This window comes from Sinohyriopsis cumingii, chromosome 16, assembly GCF_028554795.1.
Source record: "Sinohyriopsis cumingii isolate HCF-2022 chromosome 16, ASM2855479v2, whole genome shotgun sequence".
Classification (NCBI taxonomy): domain Eukaryota; kingdom Metazoa; phylum Mollusca; class Bivalvia; order Unionida; family Unionidae; genus Sinohyriopsis; species Sinohyriopsis cumingii.
In genome coordinates this window covers 39,946,951-39,971,434 of record NC_142976.1, presented here as the reverse complement: position 1 = coordinate 39,971,434, position 24,484 = coordinate 39,946,951, and the positions used below count along the sequence as shown (strand labels likewise).

Genomic DNA, 24,484 nt, shown 5'->3' with positions numbered 1-24,484 from the left:
CTTTTTCTTTTTCTTCTTGGGGCTTCGTTGGACTTTTGTCTTGGGGATAACTTTGGGGGCATTAGGATCCCATCTTAAGAGTGAGCGAATGATGACCCCTCCTAGAGTACCGCTCCCTCCAGGTTTCAAAATGATTTGTTTTTTGGTTTGAGTGTCGATGCGGGGATCGGCCAGTTGGACCAAAGCGACTTTGTTTCGATCGAAAAAGCGTTTGGTTTGATGAGGAATCTGAATGATTCCTTGGAGTAATTGACGTGCCGTCACCGTGAACCATCGTAAGACTTCTTTGAGACTAGCTTCTAAGACACGAGCTCGTGTTTGTGGGTCTTTTTCTCGACTGATGCCATACAAGGCACGAATCAATTTGACGGGAAGATGCGACTGAAGGGACGTCATGTTCACACTGTGTGAGACAGACGAAAAAGGGTCTGAGGTTTTTATAGATTTTTTTGATGGGGAGTGAAATGAAGTCGAGGACGGAGACGTGTACAGGACAGGCCCTCCGTCTTGGCACCAGTGGTGAAACAAGTGGGTACGAAATCGCGAATCCTCGGGGGTCGTAGGTTTCAAATCGACGAGTAAATAGGCGTGTGGCGTTTGAGTGGCATCGTCGTACGCCTGAGTTAGCCAAGGCGTTCCTAACTGTTTGGCTAAGACTTGCACTTGCGATTTATCTCGAGGGCTTTTAAACAAGACCACGTAATGCGCATTGAGACTGATGGTGCGATGGGCTTTACTTTGTTGAAACAAATTTTGTGTGATGTAAACGACACTGGCATTACGGTGATGCCCTTTGCGCGTAAACCACAATTTAATTTCTTCTTCGTCTTCTCCTAACATGTCGTCGAAAATGACCAAATGGGTTTGACGGGAGTCAGAGACGATGCCGTCATCTTCTTTAGGAATGCCTTCCACAAACACGATGGAATCGCCTTGACTTTCTCGCAAGAGGCTGTACGCCGATTGCCACTCTTTGTAACACCACACGATCCTTTGAGGGGGCCGATCGATCAAATGATGTTTATGTTCGATCAAACGTTTGACGAATTCGGTTTTGCCAGAACCGCTAGGTCCAGCAATGAGCATGTTAAAGGGATGGCGAAGATATAAAGCCTCCCAACTGGCACGATCTAAATGTTCGTCGATGACTTTGACAGTAGAGGAAGAGGGAGCAGAGACAGCAGAGGTAGCCATGGTGTGAGAAATGTCACTTGTGACACGAAAAACAAACAAGACAAGAGTTTATATACTTTTTCAGAACACGTTTATTGAATGTTTTTTATCAAACATGAATACGAAAGACAAAAATACATAAAAGCCAAAGGCTTAAGTACAAGGATAAAAGGCACATGATAACGATGAACGTGGAATAAACACAAGTGTCTGTACAACAACCACATCTTTTGGGTAATGTTCTAACCAGTTCTATAGTAGGGGGTAAGGTCACACAAGTGTCCTCCCGAAAGGGTCTTTCAGGTCTGTCGACGACAGTCCTGTCCTGGGTGACGGGTTCTTCTGGCACCGTCACTAACACGGGTTGAAAAGTAACTTTTTTCCTTGAACAACTCTCGTGCATACTGGGCCACTTCTTGGGTCCAAGCCTCAAAACCCCATTCTTTCCAGGCACGGACATCTGTCCAATGGGGATGTAAGTCACAAGCTACACACACATCGTCATACACGTCTTGGGTAGCTAAAAGTTGACGAATCTTTTTTTCCTGTTGAGGTCGAGAAGTATCCAGATGAAAACGCAAGGCTTTGAGCAAAATTAGTTTTTCGTGACCATTTAAGGCCATGGAGGTGGTAAGTACTGATCGTAAAGAGTCCACAAAGAATCGGCTGGTAAACGAAATCCCAAGAAACAAGTCACTAAGACACACACCAATTGTCGTCCCAAATTGAATGGATACAGTTCTTGTAATAATTGATGGTAATGATCCACGGTTTGAATATGGTCATTGAGTTCCTTCCACGGAATCTGTTGGATGACATGTGACATAAACCGTGGCATGGCAGCCTGTTTTTATATTCTCTTTTTTTTGGATGCAATACACGTACTTTCTAGCCAGAGATCTTCGTTCTCCAGTAGGGAATCTAAATCTTGCATACTGTAACCGAAACGTCAGAGTTCGTTTAGGTGTTTCCTCTTCCGCTAAGTAGATTCCACGTAACAAATGTTGGTAATCCTTTACCTTGTCTTCCTCAATGTATTGCTGTAGGTGAATCTCGAAGTAACCATAATCATGAACATGTCGATCATTAGCGACCTCAAAGTTTTGAACAATGTCTGACCATTGAAAGAATTTCTGACGAATCAGTTCTCTTATACCATTCAGGTACCAGTGGTTAAAGATCTGGTGACGTATCGGATACAATTGTTCTTTACGTTTGACTTGTATTTTGACCAGCTCTCGGTAAATGCGTTCTCTCAACTCCACAGGCAAAGCACGAATGTTCTCTTGTAAAGTATCCATGAATAGGTCATACTAAATCCTCTTTGGTCTGACACAAGAAATGTACTGTTTGCACAAACATGGTTTTAATTCATTGTCGAATCTAAATCGTTTCACCACTAATCTACACATTGCAATTCGTTCAGAAGTTTCCTCTTTCACCAAGCTGACATTGCGTGAAAGATGTTGGTAATTCGTTAACTCTTCCTCTGAAATTCGATGCAGTACGTTTACAATGTAGTAGATAGAATCGTCAATACCAAACCATTCCTTTTTATAACCAGGAGGTCGTTGATCAATGTCTGTCCAATGGAACACTTTCAACTCAATCAGTCCTTGTATAGCCTGAAGGTACCAGTGGTTCAAACACCGGTGACGTAACGGATGCAATTGTTCTTTACGTTTCACTTGTATTTTGACCAGCTCTCGGTAAATGCGTTCTCTCAACTCCACAGGCAAAGCACGAATGTTCTCTTGTAAAGTATCCATGAACAAATTATTATGGTAAGAAGTTACTTCAATGTCTCGGTCCCACTAAAGGTAAGTAATGACAATTCGGTGACCATCGAGCATGTTCAACGTAGGCCGAATCTTGCGGTTGCCAGTGGTGAAGTGACACACCGCAACTGAAGCACTTGACTTTATCTCCTTCGCCCAAGTAGAAAAATCCGGCTCTGGCTAATTCTTCGGGGGTCGGTCCTCCCAGATACTTAGGCCATTTTCCTTTGAACGATTGAAGACGATTTTCAAAGTCGCAGTATTCCGACAAACGCACAGGAAACGAATATTCGTCTTTCACAGGTTCGTTTCGATGAGGGTTGGGTGACAGGAACAGGAGTTTGCTCAGGGCTGGATGACATCCGTAGGGAGGTAAACGTGAAGGTCGACATTCCCCTTTAAACCCGGTAAAATGTCTAAGAGGACGAGCGGCATCGCTTTCGCATCCCTCAGGTTTGACACGCACAGCATCACTTTCCATGATAGGGGCAGTGAGAACAAAGTTCCCATGATGCTTTACGGCATCGCTCAGGTCACAAGGTACAGCATCGTATCCATCGCAAGGCTCACAATCGCACTCGTCTGCAAACTCCGTTACGCAATTACAATGGTAACCACATGGACAATCGCAGTTTCCTTCCGGACATTTTCCGTCGCAATGCATGGGTCTTATCCATCCAATATTAGTCACACTAGAGGAAGATACAACTTTTTTACAATCCCCAAACTGGAACGATGTCTCTTTCAAAGTATTCATCTTGTTCGCTCGGTCTTGGTAGTCACAATGAACTATCGATCTTGACCATAGCCCTTTTTTATACTAGTCTCAATGCAGTCTCCAGCTTGTACATCTTTCCTTTTTTACGTTTTTTATGTCCTGTTCTGGAAGGTACCGTCTCTAAGGTACCGTCAACATTGTACCGTAGTGTGATGGGTGGAAAGGCCATAGAAAGGTAAGGGCAGTGCGGAGACCATCGAGTATGTTCCAGAATAGCTGAATCTTTATAGATACATAGATCCATTCGTAACTTCAGTCCGCAAGCGAAACACTGTACCTCGTATCCCAATCCTGACTCAGGTCCCAAGTAGACAAATCCTGTTCTAGCTAAAACATGTGAAGAAGGTAATCCTTCCCTATCCGTAGGCCATTTCTGAAACGTGTCCAATCGACGGGCACAATGACAATAGTCAGGTAAGAAGACTGGAAAATGGTAGGGTTTGAACTTGGAGTTCTCATCGGGTTTCTCACTCGATTCTTGCTGTGGCGAAGTCATCTTTCTAGTGGGGTAACTATCCTCTTACAACCAATGTTTTATACCAACGTGTCCATACGGTAAGGTGAAATGATTGGGAAGTCGAATTCGCTTTTGGTATACAATTTGATAGACTTTTTCCAAGGGTCGACTGACGATGTGATGAGTGGGTAAACGTACAATCTTGTTCGGTTGATAGGTGGTCACTTTAAAGTTTCCATCCTCTCCCGATTGCAAGGCTTCTTTCAATACGCCAAAGTTGACCACTCGACTGGTACGATAATTCAGAGTCAGTCCTTTCACTTTGCACGTCGTGTGCACTTCTCCTTGTTTGTCACGGTATTCGTAGCCGTAATTTTTGGGACCACCACTGACGAAACTTAGAATCTTGTCGTCGGGATGCTCGTCTGTCCAGGCTCCTAAACGGTCTCCTTCGATGTCAGGGTGATGTTGAATCGGGTGATGGATGTAAATGCAACTGTCCGTGTCAAAGTACAGGACGCATTCCCCTAACAGTTCTAAAGCTTCGTACAATTTTAAGCGAGCATGAGCTGTCACGTAAGCCGCAATGATGACATTTCCAAAAGGGTCGTCTTGTACAAAGTCCAGATCTTCTTCGTAATTGACCAAGATCAAATTCTCTTGAACGACGTCCACGTGTTTCATGTATTTGGTTTTGTCGTGAATCATCTGGAAGTAGCGGGAAGGTTCTGTCAAATATTCCGTCTTGGGTAAACACGGTCGTTGTGCCATTTTACCCCACAAGCAATTTAACATCACTTTGGCAAACGATCGCCTGCCTTCGTTTTTCTCGATGTGGTCTAAAGTGATGCCTTCTTGTTCGTAGTATTTCTCTTTGAATTTTATTTGGTCTTCGGGAGTGTGACACCAGGAAGGATAGCCGCTGGCTTCTTGCTTCAGTTTCAAAAAGGCATCCACGTAGTCGGCGAAAATGCCTTTCTGAGTAGGGTCACCCTTGCGATATTGTTGTGTCTTGGGAAAGTGGCAAATTTCGTAAACTTCTAACAGTTGGTATCCCATGTCCAGAGCTTTGAACAATTCTACGCTGACCCAGGTTCCCGTCAAGGCCCGTTCTTCCTGGCTGTGCTGACAAGCTTGGTCTTGGTTGCACGTTTCGGCACAAGTACGGCACAAGGGAAACATCAGTTTGCCTTGACAATGGTGAGGTAAGACGGGATGGTATAGGTTCGTGGGAGGCAAAACTTTGCACTTGATCAAGCCTTCGTATTGTCGAATGTTTTTCAGGTCGATGTGTTCCGTCAGCAATTGCGGGTGCCCTACAGGAAAGCGACAATATTTGCACACGTAGGGATACAGCGAACACACGTCCAAGTATTTGATTTCTTCTCCTTTCTCTTCGTCGGCTTGGTACAGCAAACAGGTGGCATTGGTCCTTCCTCCGTACAAACTATCCCTCGGGTTCAGCGGGTCCATGAACTGGTAACTTTCCACGAGGCGTTTAAACTCGGGATCGGTTTTCATACGGTGATCGTACTCGTGTTCCCACATTTCCACCACTTGGTATCCTTGCTGTTCTAACTTTAGGCGTCGCTGACAAGTGTCCTGGTACAAGTCTTCCATGGTTCGTTGCAAAAACTGATTTTTAGTACCACGGTCAGGGTAACAAACAGGACATCCGTGAAATAAGCAACCGTTAAACTCGTACACGATCTTGGGGTTTTCTAAGTCCCAGCCATCGACCGAATACGTTCCGATGGTCTTTTCGCCCCCTCCGTTGCGGGCATGCTGAATCCACTTGTCTTCCTTGTCGCACAAGTAATGTAACCAGCGTAGGGCTTTGACCGAGTATTGACGTTTGACAAAGTGGGTCGTTTGAGGGCTGATGACAGCCACGGTGTTTTCAGGCATGAATCGTTGTCGATACACTAAGGAACACGCTTTGGCAATGGTGCAAGCTTCTTTCAAAGGATCGACCCCTCCGTGTTCCATGAACAGTTCTCGAAATTTTCCACAGCAACGCCGTAAAATGTCCACGTCGGAACGACAATACTTTAGCATTTCTTCCTGAAAGTCGAAAGGGTCCGAGGCGTGAATCTGGTACCAAGCGTAGAAAGCTTCTCGTTGTTCGGTACGCATGTTGTCGGGGTCGTAATAGTGAGCCTCAGGCAAATGGGGTAGAACGGCGTGTTGATTGGCTTCCGTATTGAAAAAGTGTGGAAAGTACCCTTTAGCCATTTCTGTCATTCCAAACGTTTTAGGCATTCGACTCAAAGGCATGGCCAAATAGCTCATCGAATCTTTAAACTGCACTTGTCCCACTTGCATGAAAATGATTTTGGCTCCGTTCAAAGTGACTTTAGGACGTTCGGTGCCATGTTCCGTATAGTACCTCAAAAGAAACTGTCCATCGTATCCGGAGAAATTGTGAGCCATCACTGTGGCATGACGATGACAATCTCCGTAAAGTTCGATGTCCTCTTGGCTCCACGTCTTGTCGACGGGGTCTAAGACCCATTGGGCAAAATCGGCTAACGTGTTCGGTCCCCGAAAGATTTTTTCACGCCCTCCGGGAATCTTGCTGCAATGAGGGCAATGACTGAAGATAGGTTCTTGAATGCACTTCTCGCACGCTCGATGAGCCACGCAGAAATTAGGAATGTAAATGCCAGTCTCTTGCATGCATTCGAAATCGAAAAAGATGAAATTGCCTTTCTTCTTGTGACCGTCCTCTTTCTCTGTTGGGGATTGGTATTTTTGCACGTAACATTCGTGTTCCAAGTCCACAATGTGGTGACAAATGTGACATTTTTTCTTTCCTGAACATACGTGTGCCTTGGTATTATTGGTACGTATGACTTGTTCACACGTAGAGCACAATCTCAGGAGTTGACAAGCGCATTTTTTCTGTGAACCTTGCGTCTTCAAATGTTGTTGGTAACAGGTAGGGCTGACAAACGTGCGCAAACAAGTTGAACAAGGCACTGGTTCTTCGCTCAGACAGGGTGAAGAGGCCAAACATCCTGTGCATTTCGATCCACAATGCTTGTGTTGCTCTCGATTGTTATAACCATGGTCACATTTCTCACAGTTATAACCGTATCCCAGGAATCCGGTGATACTGGTAATGGTATCGAAATGGTTATCGTGTTGATAAAGGTGAATGTATTTTCCGTCCTTAAAATCTTGGCCTCGAAACAACAGAGGCCCGCGCATTTCTTGAGGGTGCACTTTCAAGGTGTAGCGTGGAGCTAGGGCATCTTGCAATTTTTGCATCTCAGGAATGCCACAGGGTGTGTCTTTGGACAGTCCAGCTTGTTGTAACAGGAGTTCTGCTTCGTTTCGTTGTTTGGCTCGGTCGGAACGTTGAATAGTGTTCCAGGTTCTTTTCCATTCTACCGTGTCGTTCTTGTTGGCATAGGTTCGTCCCACCACGATGGCACGGGCTAAACACATCTGGTCATGAGGGTTGTTAATTCGGACGAGACTCTTTTTGGTGTTGCGAAGGTCGTCCACCAATAACATCTTTTTGCGTCCAGTCCCTTGAGGAGGAGAGACGTGGGTCATGTCCAGTGTGGCTTTACCATCGGTGATGTCAAACTGATCATTAGATTGTTGTACGTGTTGAATCTTGTCCATGACTTTGGAAGCAGTCAATTCTGCAGGGGTGCTAAATTCGATCCAAACAGGGGATTTCAAACCATCGTGTTGTATGGAAAGTCTCAAGCGATCGTCTTCTTTGGGATGACATTGTCGCTTGAGTGCAGTGAGCAAAGAATCCCACACCTCAGTGATGAACACTTCTGCTTTCTCTAACGGCACTTCAGCCTTGAAATCTTTAAACTTCACTGTGTAGGTGTAAGCCGTGGTTCTAAATTTTCTAGAGGAGCGCTTTTCCGTCTCTCGAATGGAATAGTACTTTTCAGGGTTGACTAAGGGTGGTGAACTTGGTTTAGAGGGTTCTGATTCTGGTTCACTCATGTCCTCTTCAAAATCACTGGCATGAATTTGTGCCAAGATTTCAGCCCTGGTACGAGACGATAGATCACGTTTCTGCCTCTTACTTTCTTCTTCTTTCTTCTCGAATGAATTAGATCGTTTCATCTTGAAAGCAAAAAGTCAAATGACTCAAGTTCAAACACCATGAGCTACTTTATAGTCATAGCAGACCAGCGTATATAAAAGGGTGTGTGTCTTGTCCTTTCACTATTCATTTCACTCTCAAGCCGAGCACAACGATGGAAGAGACTAACCAGATGGAACGTTTCGTCAGAGCTTTGCGAGGGGTCATTAGAAAATTCTCTTCAGACCAGCCTACGGACTACTCTCCTTCCTTTCGAGATAAAAGTCAAGATACTTGCTATATCTGTCAGAAGAAAGGGCATTGGTCTTCAGAGTGTCCAGACCGTCAAAAAAGAACAAAAACAGGGACTAAAAAAGACAAAAGTCAAGATACCTGTTATTATTGCAAAGAAAAAGGACATTGGTCTCCAGATTGCCCAAAAAAGAAACAAGAGGAGTCAGAAGAAAAGAGGGATTCTTTAGAAGAAGAGAGGGATTCTTCGGAAGAAGAGAGGGATTCTTCAGAGGAAGAAGAGGAAGAAAAAAGACTATTCTATTTAAAAGAGGCAAAGAAACAGGAGAAGAAGAAAAGAAGAAGGGAAGAAAATGAGGAAAAGACGGTGAAGAAATTCAAAAAACAGAGAGACTAAACAAGGAGAAAGAAGAAGTCAATGAACTTTTCATTAAAGTGTTGTGTTGTGAATTGTGAATTGGATTGTAAAAAAATGGATAAAAGAATAAATGAATGATATAAGGTAAGAGTCTTTTAGTTTTGATTTTAAAATAAGAACGTACACTCACGCACTCATACAAAACCACGTACTACAAGGGTAAAATGGGTGGGTTTTTTTGAGTTATTGGCAAATTGAAATTGTATTTCTTTTCGAGAAATGTGGGTGGCCCTGAAAAGGGCCTTTTTCTCTTTATGATGTAGGGGTGAGTTTAAGCAATCAACTTTAACTGCCTTATGCCTTTGCCACGGCCAAGGCCTACTTCTGGACTGCGTAATGTTGATGATGATGATAATGATTGGGTTGAAATCACTAAGGGTGGTACGGTAGGCTTAGTCACAGGGTTGACGTGTTTAGCTCGGGAAGGTCGTATTCTCTTCGGTCGTGATAAAGAAGTCTGATACATTTGTTTCAGACTTCTTAACTCCGCTAAAATGTCCAACAGTACCGTGACCGTTTGATTTTCACCCTCTTGTTTCTTTGCTGCTACTTCTTCTTGCTGTTGTTGCTGTTGTTTTTTTCTTACCTCTTCTTCTTGTTGCTGTTGCTGTAGGAGAAAAGCTTGTTCCGCTTCCTTTTGTCGTTGTATAAATTTCTCCAATTCTTCTTTCTGTCTCTGTCTAAAATTCTCCACTTGCGGTAATGAAGAAGGTAACGAAGGTTCCGGAACAAATTCTTGCGAGGAGAGAAAATCCACAAAATCCCAATTCACCTCTTCTGAAAGTAAGTCCGGGTTCCCTTGGGCAGTCTCCCCTGTTGGTGCACCCCAAAGGATCGTTTTCTGAGTTTCCGTCATGTTGAATCACTGTCGCATAGATTGACTGCACACAAGCGCTAGCCAATCTATATAGACTACGTGACGTCACAGACTGCTCTCTTCGGAATGGATGCGGGCTGACTGAATTTCGTAACGCGTGTTCGGATTGGTGAATGAACTCAATCCGTTTCAATCCTACCTGTACCTATAAATAAGCGCAGTTCAGTGCATTGATTCACCTGTTCTCGTCGCTTCAAGATGTGGACCACAGTTGAGTCATCCACCCTTGTGTCTTCCATGATGTTTCGGACAGACTTGCTCATGTATGTCCGATCCAAGTGGACCGTTGTCCACAGGACAAACACCAGCCTGTGGATACGTAGGATTTACGTGGAGAGGCAAGGATGCCTGAAAAGAGTGCTGGTTTACGGGCCAACAGTGAGACGCAGCCTAAGGACAAGAAGAAGACCAATGCGGTGCCATTTATGTTAATGAATACATTAACATAAACCCAAAGGCCCTTTTCAGGGCCCCCCTATTTCTCGAAAAGAGATAGCCTTTGAATTGCCTACCCCTTTTTTAAAATTTAAAAAAAAATCCCATGTTAAATTCCTCTTGTACGTAAAGTGACCCACGATTTATTCCCATGTTAAATTCCCCTTGTACGTATAGTATCCCACGATTTATTCCCATGTTAATTCCCCTTGTACGTATATGTTCCCACGATTTATTCCCATGTTAATTCCCCTTGTACGTATATGTTCCCACGATTTTTCGCCATGTTAAATTTCCATTGTACGTATATGTTCCCAAGGGGGTCTGTAATGCTAATTCCCATTGTACGTAAAGTATCCCCCTTCACTACTTCTGTGTTTCTGTGCCGTAAAACACGGAACTCATGAAATGTAACTTGGCCAAGTACCAAAGAGATACAGTGAATACTCTGAACAGTTTTCATTTAATGCTTAATATACACATATGATGATAAAATGGCAGCTCGAATGCTTTCCAGATTATGTACTGATGATCGATATTTAGGAAGGGCCGGGATACAGATAAACTGCAATGTATAATATCAGTCACATGTTTAATTTGGTGTTATCAGGGTCACTAGCTGTATACACAGATTGAAAGTGGTAATTTAAAAATGTTTATATTGTGGTTTAAGGTGCCCACAGAGTAGGACTGAAGACAGTACACAATTTTTGTTGCACGTTACAGTTTGTATATTCATGGTAATTGATGGCTCACTAACAACAATCCTGAAGTTTTTTGTTCCTTAAGTTTTGTATATTTTTGACACAATAGTAAATATGCTATATCTTCTCACAATCTAGGCCATTTTCATTTTCTATAAATGTTTCAGCGTCTGAAAATGTAATTTAACATCATATGCATTCTGTGTGTTTTGGGGATGGTGTTGTGTATATTTGATTTAATTTATATTTGATTTAATTTATATTTGATTTAATTTAATTGATTGTAAGTTTTAAAATCTTTTTATTTTTTAATTTCATTACACGTCAAAATAATGTAGTTTTGTTTACTAGGAACTCAATACTTTTTCAGAAAATAGTTTGACCTTGACTCTTCAGTTGTAAACACCTAAAGCTGACCTAGTTCCCGACCTTGATTTAAAAATCAGTAAGAGAAGTAAACAAGTTTTTTTTATATCAAGGTCATACTATGGCTACGTGATTTCTTTATATGTAAACATCCTCCATTACAAGGACTTCTAAAATTTAATTCGTGGATTATTCTTGGATATTTTTGGATTTGATTCTTAAAACCGTAAGTTCTTAATTTTTCATTTTTTATAGAGTTTTTCCAGGGAAATAAATTATTTGTTAAACATTTCAAAGTTAGTTGTTTTCACTCTTTTGTTACTGTTTATTCGAACCAAAACATGTAACATAAGAATGGGTTTCCACATTGTTTCTTTTACGAAAGAAATATATAGGAAAAAATATCGGATCATACTCTTACACTTTTGTACAATATTCCTTGAGCCCATTACAAAGATATCAGAAATGTGGTCAGAGATTTAAACTCAGGACTCTGAATGAGATGACCAACTACTGCGCCCAAGTGAAGGATGTTTGCAAGTTGTATAAGTAAAGGCATGTGGGATTCATACAGAGAACACTCAAGGGCCGCGATCATGTTTATAGAATCCAATCTTATTATAAACATTGAGAAGTAAAAGCACTTCAGTTTCTTAAATAAATAGCATAAGGATCCATACCATTTATTTTTTTAGAATAATTAAACTTTTCCAGGAAATGTGCGGATTTTCAGTTTTCCTATCTGCAGAAATAAAAAGGAAATATTTTCCAAATTTATTCAGATAACGTGAATGGCGTTCGTCAAAGAAAACCAAGAAACGAAAAAAAAAAAAAAAACCCACCTGAAAATTGAACCCGAGCAAAGGGAGTGATATACATGTAATTTAGGTTGCATTACGGCCTCAGTTTCAAAAGGTTTTGCAGTTTGACAACTAAATATATAAAAAAATAAATTAAGGGTTCATAAATTTTTGCAATTCATAACAATAACGAAAACACCGGTTAGGACCTCTGTGATAACATTTATTAATATGTATCTTCTTTGTCGTTCAGTTGCATGCATGTATAATCATATATATGCACCAAGTGCAAGAGATTTCAAAGATACGTATTTGGTAGCAGCTACTAAAATTGTCACATAAAGTATGATTAATAAATGATATTTGCTTTTCAACTGTAGCTGGTGGGATCTATCGATTTGTCTAGATAAATTTAGATAAGCATACGTTAACATTTTGTCAGGTGTTATCAGCGAACTCCGTGTGACTAATGATCGTCATTCACGTGACATTCCGTTGTATAATTGTATGAATGATATATATTTCATTGCAGCAAACTTTAACTTTACAAGAAAAATGTCCGATAAAGAAAACGAAATATTTACAGTTTCAAGCCCGGAGCAAACGCCGTCACCGACTCAGTGTCAAGGTTGGTAATTATATCTGTATTCTTAACATGCATTCAGGCTTCTTGGCTCACATCTAACGAATCACATACGTATCAAACTACCATCCTGTCTATCTAACTTAATACCAAACTACCTGCGTCATACACGTGTTAAGAAAAAGGAAAAGAAAAAAGATTTCGGAATAATTCGACAACAGCCTCAAATGCAATGATAATCTGAATGACACAGTAATCAACGCTAATAACTTGGTACACATACTATATACATCATTTGGGAACATTGAAATATATTTGCTTTTTACATTCCTACAAAGCAAGTTATTTAAATATATTTGCTTTTTACATTCCTACAAAGCAAGTTTTACATCTCACATGGAATATATATAACACAAAACATGTCTTGGCCCATAAAGATGTGATTGCACTTGAAAGTGTACATCACAGAGAAACAATATTGGTGGGGGGGGGGGACCTGAGAGGTATTTCATCTTGTGAAATACTGAAACAGCTACGACTGCCTACCTTATAATAAAAATCACATACCGCAGATTGAGGAGTAATATCCGCATGCAAATACGGGTGGCAGAGGCGTAGCTATGATATTTTGCGCCCGGGGACGAACTATAAAATTGGCGCCCCAGCCCCCTCCCCGTTTAATCACATTTTTTAATCACATTTTTTAATATTACCCTTGTTTACTTATTATAATGTAACGTTGTAAGCCTCATTTTGGCGCCCCTGTACCTTGGCGCCCGGGGACATATGTACCCCCTGCCCCCCCCCCCCCCTCCCCAGCTACGCCTCTGACGGGTGGTTCAAGACCAGTTTGTGTATTCCTGAATCAACCGTATTAATCACAACCATAACAGGGGCTTCGCTCCATTTTGTCATCGTGTTAGCTTAATGGCTCACTGCAAAACCCTACAAACAGAACCATGTATATGTTTTGCCTTTCTTCTAAATATTACTATTCGATTAAACTTGAAAACGTTATTTTATCTGATTAACATCAGATCTACACTGTCCAAAGTGAAGATCCGACGGCGGATCATGTTTTGGTGATCTCTGTCATTACCACAATCGCTAATTTTATCAGCCAATTAGGTGAAGTCGTCTGTCTTCAGGGGGATTGTGCAGTGTGGCTGAAGAGCATCAATTTTGTGCATTGGACTGGCTAATTCAAAGGTCACCAGCACATAACATATAAGGGTCGCTGTCAGAGCTTCATGTAGGACAGTGGAGATCTGATATTATTCAGATTGCGGTATTATTACACACATCTAATACTAGATTATTAAGATTTCCACAAAGGACAATGGACAAGGGTCCATAAGAGACAGGTCTTATGTACTAAAAGAGACAAGTCTGTAGCTTTTGACCATGCCTTTACTAGTTAATTCCCTTGCTTGCAGCTATTTATAGTGTCAACACAGTATCGGTAAATTTACCTACCCGGTGAAGACAGTCCAAGATAATGGTAATAGTTCATATATAAACATGGGCGCCTGCAGGATTGTTTGCAGGGAATGGGTCAGTTTTTCTTTTGCGGGGGATGGGGGTGGGTGGGGTCACTTAGGTACAGCCGGGAGAGCAGTCTGAAACTAAAGCTAATATTTACTAAGCGTTTTGAACATAATCTTGTGACATATTTTCAGCTTCATTTGCATGATTAAACTTGTCGGAAGATATATATATATATATATATATATATATATATATATATATATATATATATATATGAATGATTGGGGGGGTCACGTGACCCCCCCCCTTGACCTATGCTGCGGGCGCACAGGCATATAAGTGCCGTGTATATGAAAAATAGCCATTAAAAGTCATCAGCTTTGTTAATGGCATTGACCACCCTCTGATATATTTTAAAACAATATCTCTGAACTTAGTAAGAAAGCAAAGGTGTAACTTTTTCGTTGTCATTATGGCTTAATAGTCACATGGGGTTAAAAGTACGATCAAGCAGACCTCATTTTGACGACACTATTGGCTAGTTGCGTTAGTACTATGAAGATTAAATGCAGCACGGACATACACTTTCTGACACTAAATCCGAAATCTAGCAGTTTGTGCATTAGCCAGTCCTGATCGTAGCTCCCTCAAATTATCATTCACAGCGCCTTGTTCAACCATAGTTATTTAACCAGAATAATGTAGCACATATCGTTATGAAGATGTTGTCTTGATCCAGTTTGAAAAGACTGTCACATCCAGAACATAGTGATATCTTTAACAAGTATAATGATATCTTTAACATGTATAGTGATTTCTTTAACAAGTATTCTATCCAAATTGATTAGAAGCTTCACCTTTTACATAAACATTCTGTGGCATACAGAAACTTTATGATACTTTTCATATATTTAGAATTCTTGATTATATAGCTTGCACTCGGGATTAATGTTGCCCGGGAGGGGGGGGGTACAATGATTCTTTGGACTGAGGAGGTAATCAACTCCCTTTTTAATCTTTTCCTACTTGTGAGGGGTTATGCATTTAACGTACATTGCCATCTTTGCTATATATTACTTACAAAATACCTGTACGAAACACACTATTACTCATCAGTAAACGTACTGGTAATTAGCCTGTTAATATGAATGTTGCTAGAAATCAGTCAGTTAAGGTTGCCTTGGAATTTCAATTTATTTTCTCGAATCTTCTTGATATGTAGGTGTATCTGGACGAGTACATACCTCACAATTAACTTGTATGAAATAATTTACACAGCTATTTGCTTCCAGTATGTGCTAGACTGTAGATTGTGCTCCTCCAGTAATCGTATGCATGCCACTGCCATTCATTTTAGGGGCATCATATTTTTATGTTACTTTCACATTTGATTATCACGTTTTTTTTTTAAATTAAACTAATAATTATGGCTATTAATCGGTAATAAAACTTTACGACCCTTTCAAACATAAAATTAAAACATCGTGTTTTTCAAGATAATATGCAAATGATTCATTAATAATGTAAGAATTTTGTTTCTTTTTTAAAAGTGTACGCTATAAGCCAAGCATTGCTTTTCTACACTTTCTGCATAAATTTCAATATCTAGTTTATCTTCAATGAAGATTTTGATGCAAATTGTATATATAACTTTGTTTATTGTACTAGCTATTAACTTTCCACTGGATGACTAGTTAGGAGCAAGGTGTATGCAGGAGATGTTTAAAGGAGGGGAATAAGTCCGTCGACAATACTATCAATTTTCGGCATTTACATACACGGCGGGGCGCCGAGTGGTCAAAAGCGCTCACCGTTCCGGATCACTGCCATCTCACCTCTGTCTGCGTGGGTTCGAATCCAAGGCTCGGCTAGCGTGGGTACGTGGGAAGGCTTGCCAGTAGCTTCTCGTGGGTCGGTGGTTCTTCCCTGGGTTTTCCAGGGTTCTTCCTCCACCAGTTATACTGGCCGCCATGCATAGCCTATCTTGTGCTGAAAAATGGCGTTAAACCCTAGAACAACAACTACATACACGGCATCATAACATTACCATTATATCAATACCGTCTGGATCAAAATTAGTGTTACGAACGTTTGAGATGAAATATTGAAGTTTCGTGTCGTCTTTAAACTCCCTGTTGCAATTATGATTCACCAATTATATCCCCCAACTTCCCAATGCAAGACTCTTTAATCCAGTTTTCGGGTTTAATTCAGATTTTAATTTCTATGGTTTCGTTTGTTTCGGTTTAACTTGTGTCAGTACTACTTTCTAATTCTAGTATTTATTTATTTCTTTTAGTTTTGAATACGTATGTTTTTTTTTGCAAACTTTTATTCCAAATCAATGAAATCTTTTCAGTTTGTAACCTCTTTCTGTCTTATTCGTCGATACTATCCTGTAACGCAGGAATGTTATTTACCAGCGTTTGATTCACACTGAGATTTTAAAAATCTTTTTGATTGTTCAAAATTTCACACTCAGCACGTGAAATATACAGTTCTGCGAATGCAACATCTTTTACCGATCGTATGGGCTAGGTCAGTAAAATATCAATCGTAAGTTGCTTGTACTTCTATTCATGTTTATAAAAACACAACACTTTTTGATTTTTATTGTCATTATTTTGTTTTTTGTTATCTCTGTGGGATCATTGTTATCGTACAACTTTGCAACTTTGAGAAAGTATTAGCGTTGGCATTCGTGTTCTTCAGTAAGTCTATAAAACTGGTAGCTACCGATTTGATGACGCTTGTTAAATCTTCATCGTTTTCATTTCATGATTTGAATTTTTCTGTAACATTTCGGACTGATTTTAAACTGCCACATTCGTCTTGTTATTTCTTTATCTTTTCCCTAGTAATCTCCAAATCATATAAGTCAGTGCTTATCCTTTTGTTCCACTGGTTGTAAATATTGCTTTATAATGGGTATGTCATCTGTTCTCTCCATTACAGTTTGTAAGGCTTCTGTAGCAAAAGAACGGTTGTAAAATCTGTTTTAATGAATCCTTTGCATCTAAAATAAAAATTTGTGTGATCACCAATCTGGTTTATTGCTTTGAAATTTTGTTAGCTCTTTCAATAACATTCTGTTCAACAGCTGCTAATGTATTGTCAATTTTTTCTCTTTGTGTGTTAAAGCTTTTCAGTTTATTTTTATTATTTTCAAAAGTATTGCGAATCTGAGTGTCTGTTTTTGTACGAATTGTTCAGCAGCAGCTATGAGACCACCTCAAATTATGAAACTTTTATTGGTGAAATTCAAGTCAGTACTAGTTGCATCGCCTATCTCTGTACTCGCCGTTTCTATTATGTTTTAATGCATTCAGGTAAACAGCTCACTAAGATGGATCCGAGATTGTTTTGTCATTGTGCTATGCACGAGATACACTATTGTTAAATACACAAGTTATAAGCCTGGCCCGATAATCCACAGTTTTTAAATCTCCTTTAGATTATATTAATCCATAATTTATTGGTTAGTACCGCTTTGTCATTGCAAATAATAATCATTATTAGAGTAAGAAACAAAGCAAACACAAAGAAAAAATTTAGAAAAAAATAGACAAAGACTAAACAGAGTTTAATAAATACCATGAAAATATCTTTCTGTGTCATTGATTTGATGAAGACGCATTTTGGGGTTTAAAAAATCAACAAGTGCCATGACTCTTGTCCATTTATCTAACGATTCAATCTACTCTATTTAAATTACTGATAAATACCAGGAAACGCATCTTCACTAGCCTAGGTTCCGATAACCCTATCTACACCTTGGCTGATCGAACAAAATATATTGGTGCTTTGTCCAAGCGTCATCTACTGGATTTCATGTGGTTCCTCCTTTATTATCTAATGCCAACTAACCAATAGCGTGGTGCATTGTACATCCACCGAAAACGGTGGTTTCAATTGACCTAAAAAGGATACTTTGTAAGTTTAATATCAAAAGTATGACTATGTATCAGAGGGATGCCATTACAGGTCTATTTGAGTGAAAGGTATTTGTGCAAACACGGGCCGACACTGGAGAATTGCTTATTTATCAGTCCATTTAAGTTGTTTGCCCCCCCCCCCCTTTTCTCGACCACGTAGGAACAGCGTTCAAATTTGAACAACTGTATTTTGATTGGATGCGGTAGCTTGATGCCGTATCCAACGAAATTCACAGACCCGAAGCTCAGAAATATCTACTCGATATGCCAAGGTGTAGATTTGATTATCGGAACCTTGGCTGGCAAAGATGCAGGAATCGGTGAAGTTGTTAAAATAACAAACGACGAAATACGCGTTTATGATACTGTAATACATACACTCCGACATACGTAGACACACACACACACACACGCACGCGCATACTCAGATGCATACATACATACATACATACATACATACATACATACATACATACATGCATAGGTACGTACATAAATGACATACATACATACCAACAGTTGGTATGTCTACAATTAATGTAAATATAGAGAAAGCAAGAATAACATGAATAGGAAGCATGAAAACAGCAACATCCGTTTGTGTATAGAGTACAATTTATGCTGGATAGATGGTAGTTTTACAACATTAGGTATTGTCTTCTCTAAAGATTTAAGTCTCATGATAAATCTTAATCATGATAGTAAATCAAATAACATCTAAACACAACTGTCTCAGACGTACAAGAGAATTCTTACACCCATGGGAAAATTATTGTCATAAAAAATTACTTGCTTTATCAAAATCAAATCGCATATTAATAAGTTTACCAAATCCTCCAGAATAATCCATTAAACAATTAAGTAGTTTAATCTACAAGTACTTCTGGAAAGGGTCATTTTATAAGATAAAAGGAAAAGTAATAAACAAAAGTTATGAAGAAGTGGGACTTGCAATGATTGACTTAAAACTTCATTTGTTCTCTAAAATATCCTGGATCAGAAGAATACTTACCAAAGGTACAAAATGGAGTAAACTAATGCTTCACTGTTTTAATATTTGAAGGCTTTTAACAAGTTTTGTATCAATTATATAAAAAAGAACATAGAAGATGTTGATAATCTATTTCGGATGGATGTTTTTATTTCTTATAACATATACTCTAAAAAATGTATTCAAAGACTTTTTCAGATTTTCTTACTGAAGCCCTAATGTAGTTTGAAATTATTAAGGTCGGAGTGTCTTTATTTGTTAGCAAAAGTTGGTTTGAAAAACGTATACTATTTATAAACGATATCGCACAGAATAATGTGTGTGTGTGTGTGTGTGTGTGTGTGTAAGGATGCAAATTTCTGTCGATCTATAACGAGCACATTAATTTGGGCCAGAGAACAATTAATTAGATTGATGGGGACAGGTGCTTGTTAAATCGCTATACTGCAATGATTTCTAATGTCTGTGTCGGGAGAGGATGTGATTCTTAATTAAGCCTTTGTTTGCTTAGCCGCTAGACGACTAGAAAGAGGACGGTTAACTTCGATTTTATATCGGAACTGTCAGATTTAAAATTTTCCGAATCTGTTGTTTGGAATTCTGTAAGTCATGCCGGCCGCAATTTCGGCGTCTAGTTATAAAAGGTGGTAAATATATTTAATCCTGATTGGTTACGCTAAATAAGGGGCGTGGTTCCTACACGAAATTTCCTTGGGGTTAAAGTGCCCTCATCGAAAGAAATCTAGTCAGTCTGCAATTTTCATGCAAGAGTGAAAATATAAGGGACTCCGAGACTGAATTTGGAAGAAATTCTCACATTGATCAAAGGGACCGGATGACTGGAAAGTCAACGGACACAATTTTGGCGGTGGATGCGAACAAAGCTTGAAAGCACAAGGTATTTGCATCAATTTCATGTAGTTCGTTGATACCAATATAATGATTTGCTTGAATTTAATTGTTTATATTTGCATGAATTTATTTGTTTGAATCCAAAGATCAGTTCTCTTGAAATGAGTGTAAGTGTGTTTGAGTTAACCTATCTGAATCCGTACAATGATCTTTATATAAGTTTGACGAATTGTTTGAATTTGTCGTATTGATTGCTATAGGAATCTAAGAATTTCATGCATTAGTTTAGCTGAGAATCCGTGTAATTCACCGATCTTAGATGATTTCACGTATGATAAAAATTTGAATGTGTGCATTCGCTGAAAATAACGTACTTAAGACATGTCATGAATTTCATTCATTCATTTGTGTAATTGAGACGAGAACGGAACAATTATGTCTTGTGTAATGTTAATGGGAATCAGTAATGAAATGGCCATTAGGAAGTACATTAAACTTGTGAAACAAGGTTTGTTTAGGGTCTGCCATGTTTAGTTTGACCAGATAGCCTTTGTTCTGCTCGAATTCCGATAGAACGATATCTGACATAATGAGACGAGAGTAATGATCTGTTCCCAGTAGGACAACTGACAATATTTAGGTTGCTTCTGTTTACTTTCAAATTGGAAATAGCTCCACGGAAGTATCCACTGACGTATCCACGTACCTACTTATTCAAGTATCTACGTATCTAGGTAATTATGTATCCACATACCCGCACAAAGTTTGAGGGCCGAAAAGAGGCGAGACAGTATGGAGGTCGGAAAAGGGAAAAAGCGAAAGGACCTGGAGGAACCGTCATAGTGAAGTCGGAGAGGACCGGAATAAGCAGGTTATGAAGTTGTACAAGGCAATGACTTCGATCGTTCACTCTATTATATGATGAACTAATTCTATCATTTAAAACAGATCGGCTATTTATATAAATATATTTGTGTATGAAATTCGGTGAAAGAATTATTCATAAAAGAAGTGTATCTTCCTAATGTAATGTATTATCCCAGTTATTTATGTAACTGATTTAAAAAAATTTCCATATACGGGGGCTCGTGTTATTGTGTTCTATATATCTGCTCAGATCTCTGTTTATTCCATCTATAATTTCACACTTTATTTTAAAATTTACTCGATCCGGGCAACAAAAAAAAAAAAACAACAACAAAAAACGAAGGCGATCACCCTCTAGATAACGATAGCCAAATAAAGCGGACACCTTGTAAGAAGGTATAACCTCATAATACCACACCTCCGGTAGCAACCGCTACAATATATATATATATATATATATATATATATATATATATATATATATATATATATATATATATATATAAAATTTTAGTTTTGTTGTATCCCTACTTCATTAACAGTCTTCAGTAAGTAATTAATTCGCAAGTAAACCTAATATGTACACTACCCAAGTACATTCCCGATAGTAAGATAGTAGGATTTGGATTGCTTTAAAATTAATGATATGTACAAATTTAATATTTTAGTTCCATCAAAATTGTGTAATTTCATTATATTATCGAGAACACTGGTTTGTCGTCCATGACAAAAGTATTAATATCGACCGCCGAAACCGCTACAACGTAGCTCTTTACACACCTAGTTCAAGAGACTCATCGTCACCCGATAGCGACAGTTTATAGGGTCAGATAAGTTTAACAACCGTATAGTCGTATGCCAACATTAAGTCCTAATCAAACGAACTTCCGTCAGCATGCCTCGTGATGTCCAGTCCCATGACATTCGGGTATGACTCTACAAGCTAATAACTGATAGATAAATGACCGAGATGCAAACTCAGCCACGGAGTATGTAAAGATCTTACGCGGATGCCGCTGGCCGTATAGAATAAACAATCTAAAACTGGAATGGGGGGGGGGTAGTGAATGGACAATCCCACTACATAGGTAGTTGATTCAGAGGGTCAATTACACTGTAACCATAATATCTTGTTTAGAGGTGAAATAGTTTGAGAAAATAAAATCGGACAAGAATAGGATTGGTACTAGAGAGTTCCCGAATGACATGATCAGCAGGCATTATTGCGGTATGCTGGCAGATTCACCGTTAAGTTTATATGGTGCTTGGAAGTTGAAATAAATTCATTGAATCTGAAGATACTGTTACAAAACATACATACATAAATAGAACGCAAATCAGGCTTTCTGCTAGTATCTATATTAATAATTTATAAGTTGATTTTGATTCAGTGTGCCTTGTTCAAAATGGTCAGTTTAGACGGTCGCCTTGTCTCCGTAAAATGGGCAGAATATCGTCTGCTAGTGACCTAATCAAGAAGCATGGAGGACGTAAAAGTAATGGCACGAAACAAATTTGTAACTGAAGTTAATATGCATGAAACGTGATAAAGATGGAATATTTTTGTTTCATATACATTTTTGTTGCATGATTCGTTTTTTAAGGGTATTTCTCTGATCATATGAAGTGACGGAGTTGTTTGGTATAGCACAGAAAAGTCTTCTATTTGGAGGCACATACAAGAAAGTTTATAATTACATAGAGGAGTATGAAAGAAGCAACAGTACAAGAAAAAGAAAATCCTGTGGGGATAGGCAACTGTTACCTACGTAAACTTATTAAGTGTATACATATTTCATAAGGAACAGAGTGATGAAATAAAGCTGAATGGAGGAACTTAACATGTGTACAGAAGCATAAATAATAACAGGTACAAAATGAGAGCCACGAAAAATTTTGTACCGCTGTATTTCTGAACGTACTGCGATATGTACGGTGTATCGCAATTGTATTATGGATCAATCATTCAGTGTTATTGGGCAGGCCCGGCCCTAGGGCAAGGCGAACGAGGCAACCACCTTGGGCCCCGCGCTAACTCGCAATGCAGTGTTTTTGCTTGGGGCTCCGCGCTCATCGCTTGTTGCCTTGGGCCCCGCATGCTGCCTTGGACCTTCGCACATCCTAGGGCCGGGCCTGTTCTCAGGCAAGGGTCTTAAACTTTTTGTTTAGTGTCCGTCTGTCAATACCAGGAAAAAGGACGTTGCTCTGATTTACAGCAAAATACTACCATATTATGGCCATGATATTATCTGCAAAAGCTAGTAATTATCTTTAGATTAAAGAAAAGAAAATATTTCAGCTCTAAACAAAACACAACCCAACCCCCAAATTTAAAAAAAAATGGCCAGTACTTTATAGTTGATGAATTTTTTATATATATGTTAACTGTTGAATTTGTTGATAACTAAACGGACCACTCCTGTGGCCTAGTGGTTAGAGCGTCCGCTTCGGCTGCGGGAGGTCGTGGGTTCGAACCTCGGCCGAGTCGTACCAAAGACTTACAAAAATGGTACTAACAGCTGCCTCGCTAGACGCCCAGCATTAAGAGATTAGTGTAATGACTAGTCGACCTGGTGTCAGGATAATGTGACTGGGTGGGACATCATGCTACATGTCTGTTGCATGATGCCCCAGTGTTAGACATCACAATAAACTGCCACACTGCAGACATCGTACCAATACGACTGAAAATTGTCAAAGCTACGTTTAAAATCATACACACACACACACACACATACACACACACTAAAAGCTGCAACTAAAGTGTGCTGATTAAGCGTACACTTAGCTGATACTTGGGCCCCGAGTGGTCGATTGGTCTAAAGCGCTCTCCGTTACGGATTACTGTCATCTCACCTCTGTCTGCGCCGGTTCGAGTCTCAGATTATGGGTATGTGAGAAAGCTTGCCAGTAGCTTCTCGTGGGTCGGTGGTTCTTTCCGGGGGGTTTCCCCTGGTTCTTCCTCCACGATTAATACTGCCATGTATAGCCTATCTTGTGCTAAAAAATGGCGTTAAACCCCACAACAACAACAACAACAACTTAGTTGATACTGTGAAAGACATCGTACTGACATCATTTTATTGATAAAAATGGGAAGTGTTGATTCAATTTTCAGATACACTATACTAGATAGGAAGAGGCATGTCAACACCCGAGCAAGGTATTTATCAAAGAGAACCAGTAAACATAAAACAAACTTTCTCAACAAACGAGTAAATATTTAGTGGACTTAAGTGAATACGTAAAGTTTAGACAGAAAACAAGTACGCTCCTATAATCGTATGACGCTTCGCAGTCTTACAAAGGAATAAAATATACATAGCACACTCGCACACGCTAGTAAATAAGTAAAAGAAAACGTGTTCTTTTTTTGTTGGTCTTAATCCAAAATATTTCCGAAAGTTGGATTTGTTCTGAATATGCAATACAACGTTCCATTTGGCCACCACATTGGCATGCATGGAACGTGCCAAACATGTGATTAAAGGATCATAAATATAAATTTATTCATATTATTCATTTTAGCTATTTTGTCATGAATAATGAAAACACGCTGTTAATATCGTTGAAATCATAAGAATATTCCTCGGGAATTTCCGTAATTTCTTGCTGACGGAGACTATCAAGGTACCGGTACAGTGAAAGAAGTATCGCGGTACGTACCACG

General features: G+C 39.5%; 1 protein-coding gene across 1 annotated transcript in view; it reads left to right on the top strand.

Moving 5' to 3' along the window:
* Nucleotides 1–12,630: 12,630 nt before the first annotated feature.
* Nucleotides 12,631–24,484, top strand: part of LOC149780262 (type II phosphatidylinositol 4,5-bisphosphate 4-phosphatase-like) — an 80,703-nt gene continuing 68,849 nt past the window's right edge. The window contains exon 1 of the mRNA XM_089937073.1: nt 12,631–12,726. Coding sequence (XP_089793199.1) covers nt 12,654–12,726 — 73 coding nt within the window. The 5' untranslated portion in view covers nt 12,631–12,653. The remainder of the gene's footprint in view (nt 12,727–24,484) is intronic.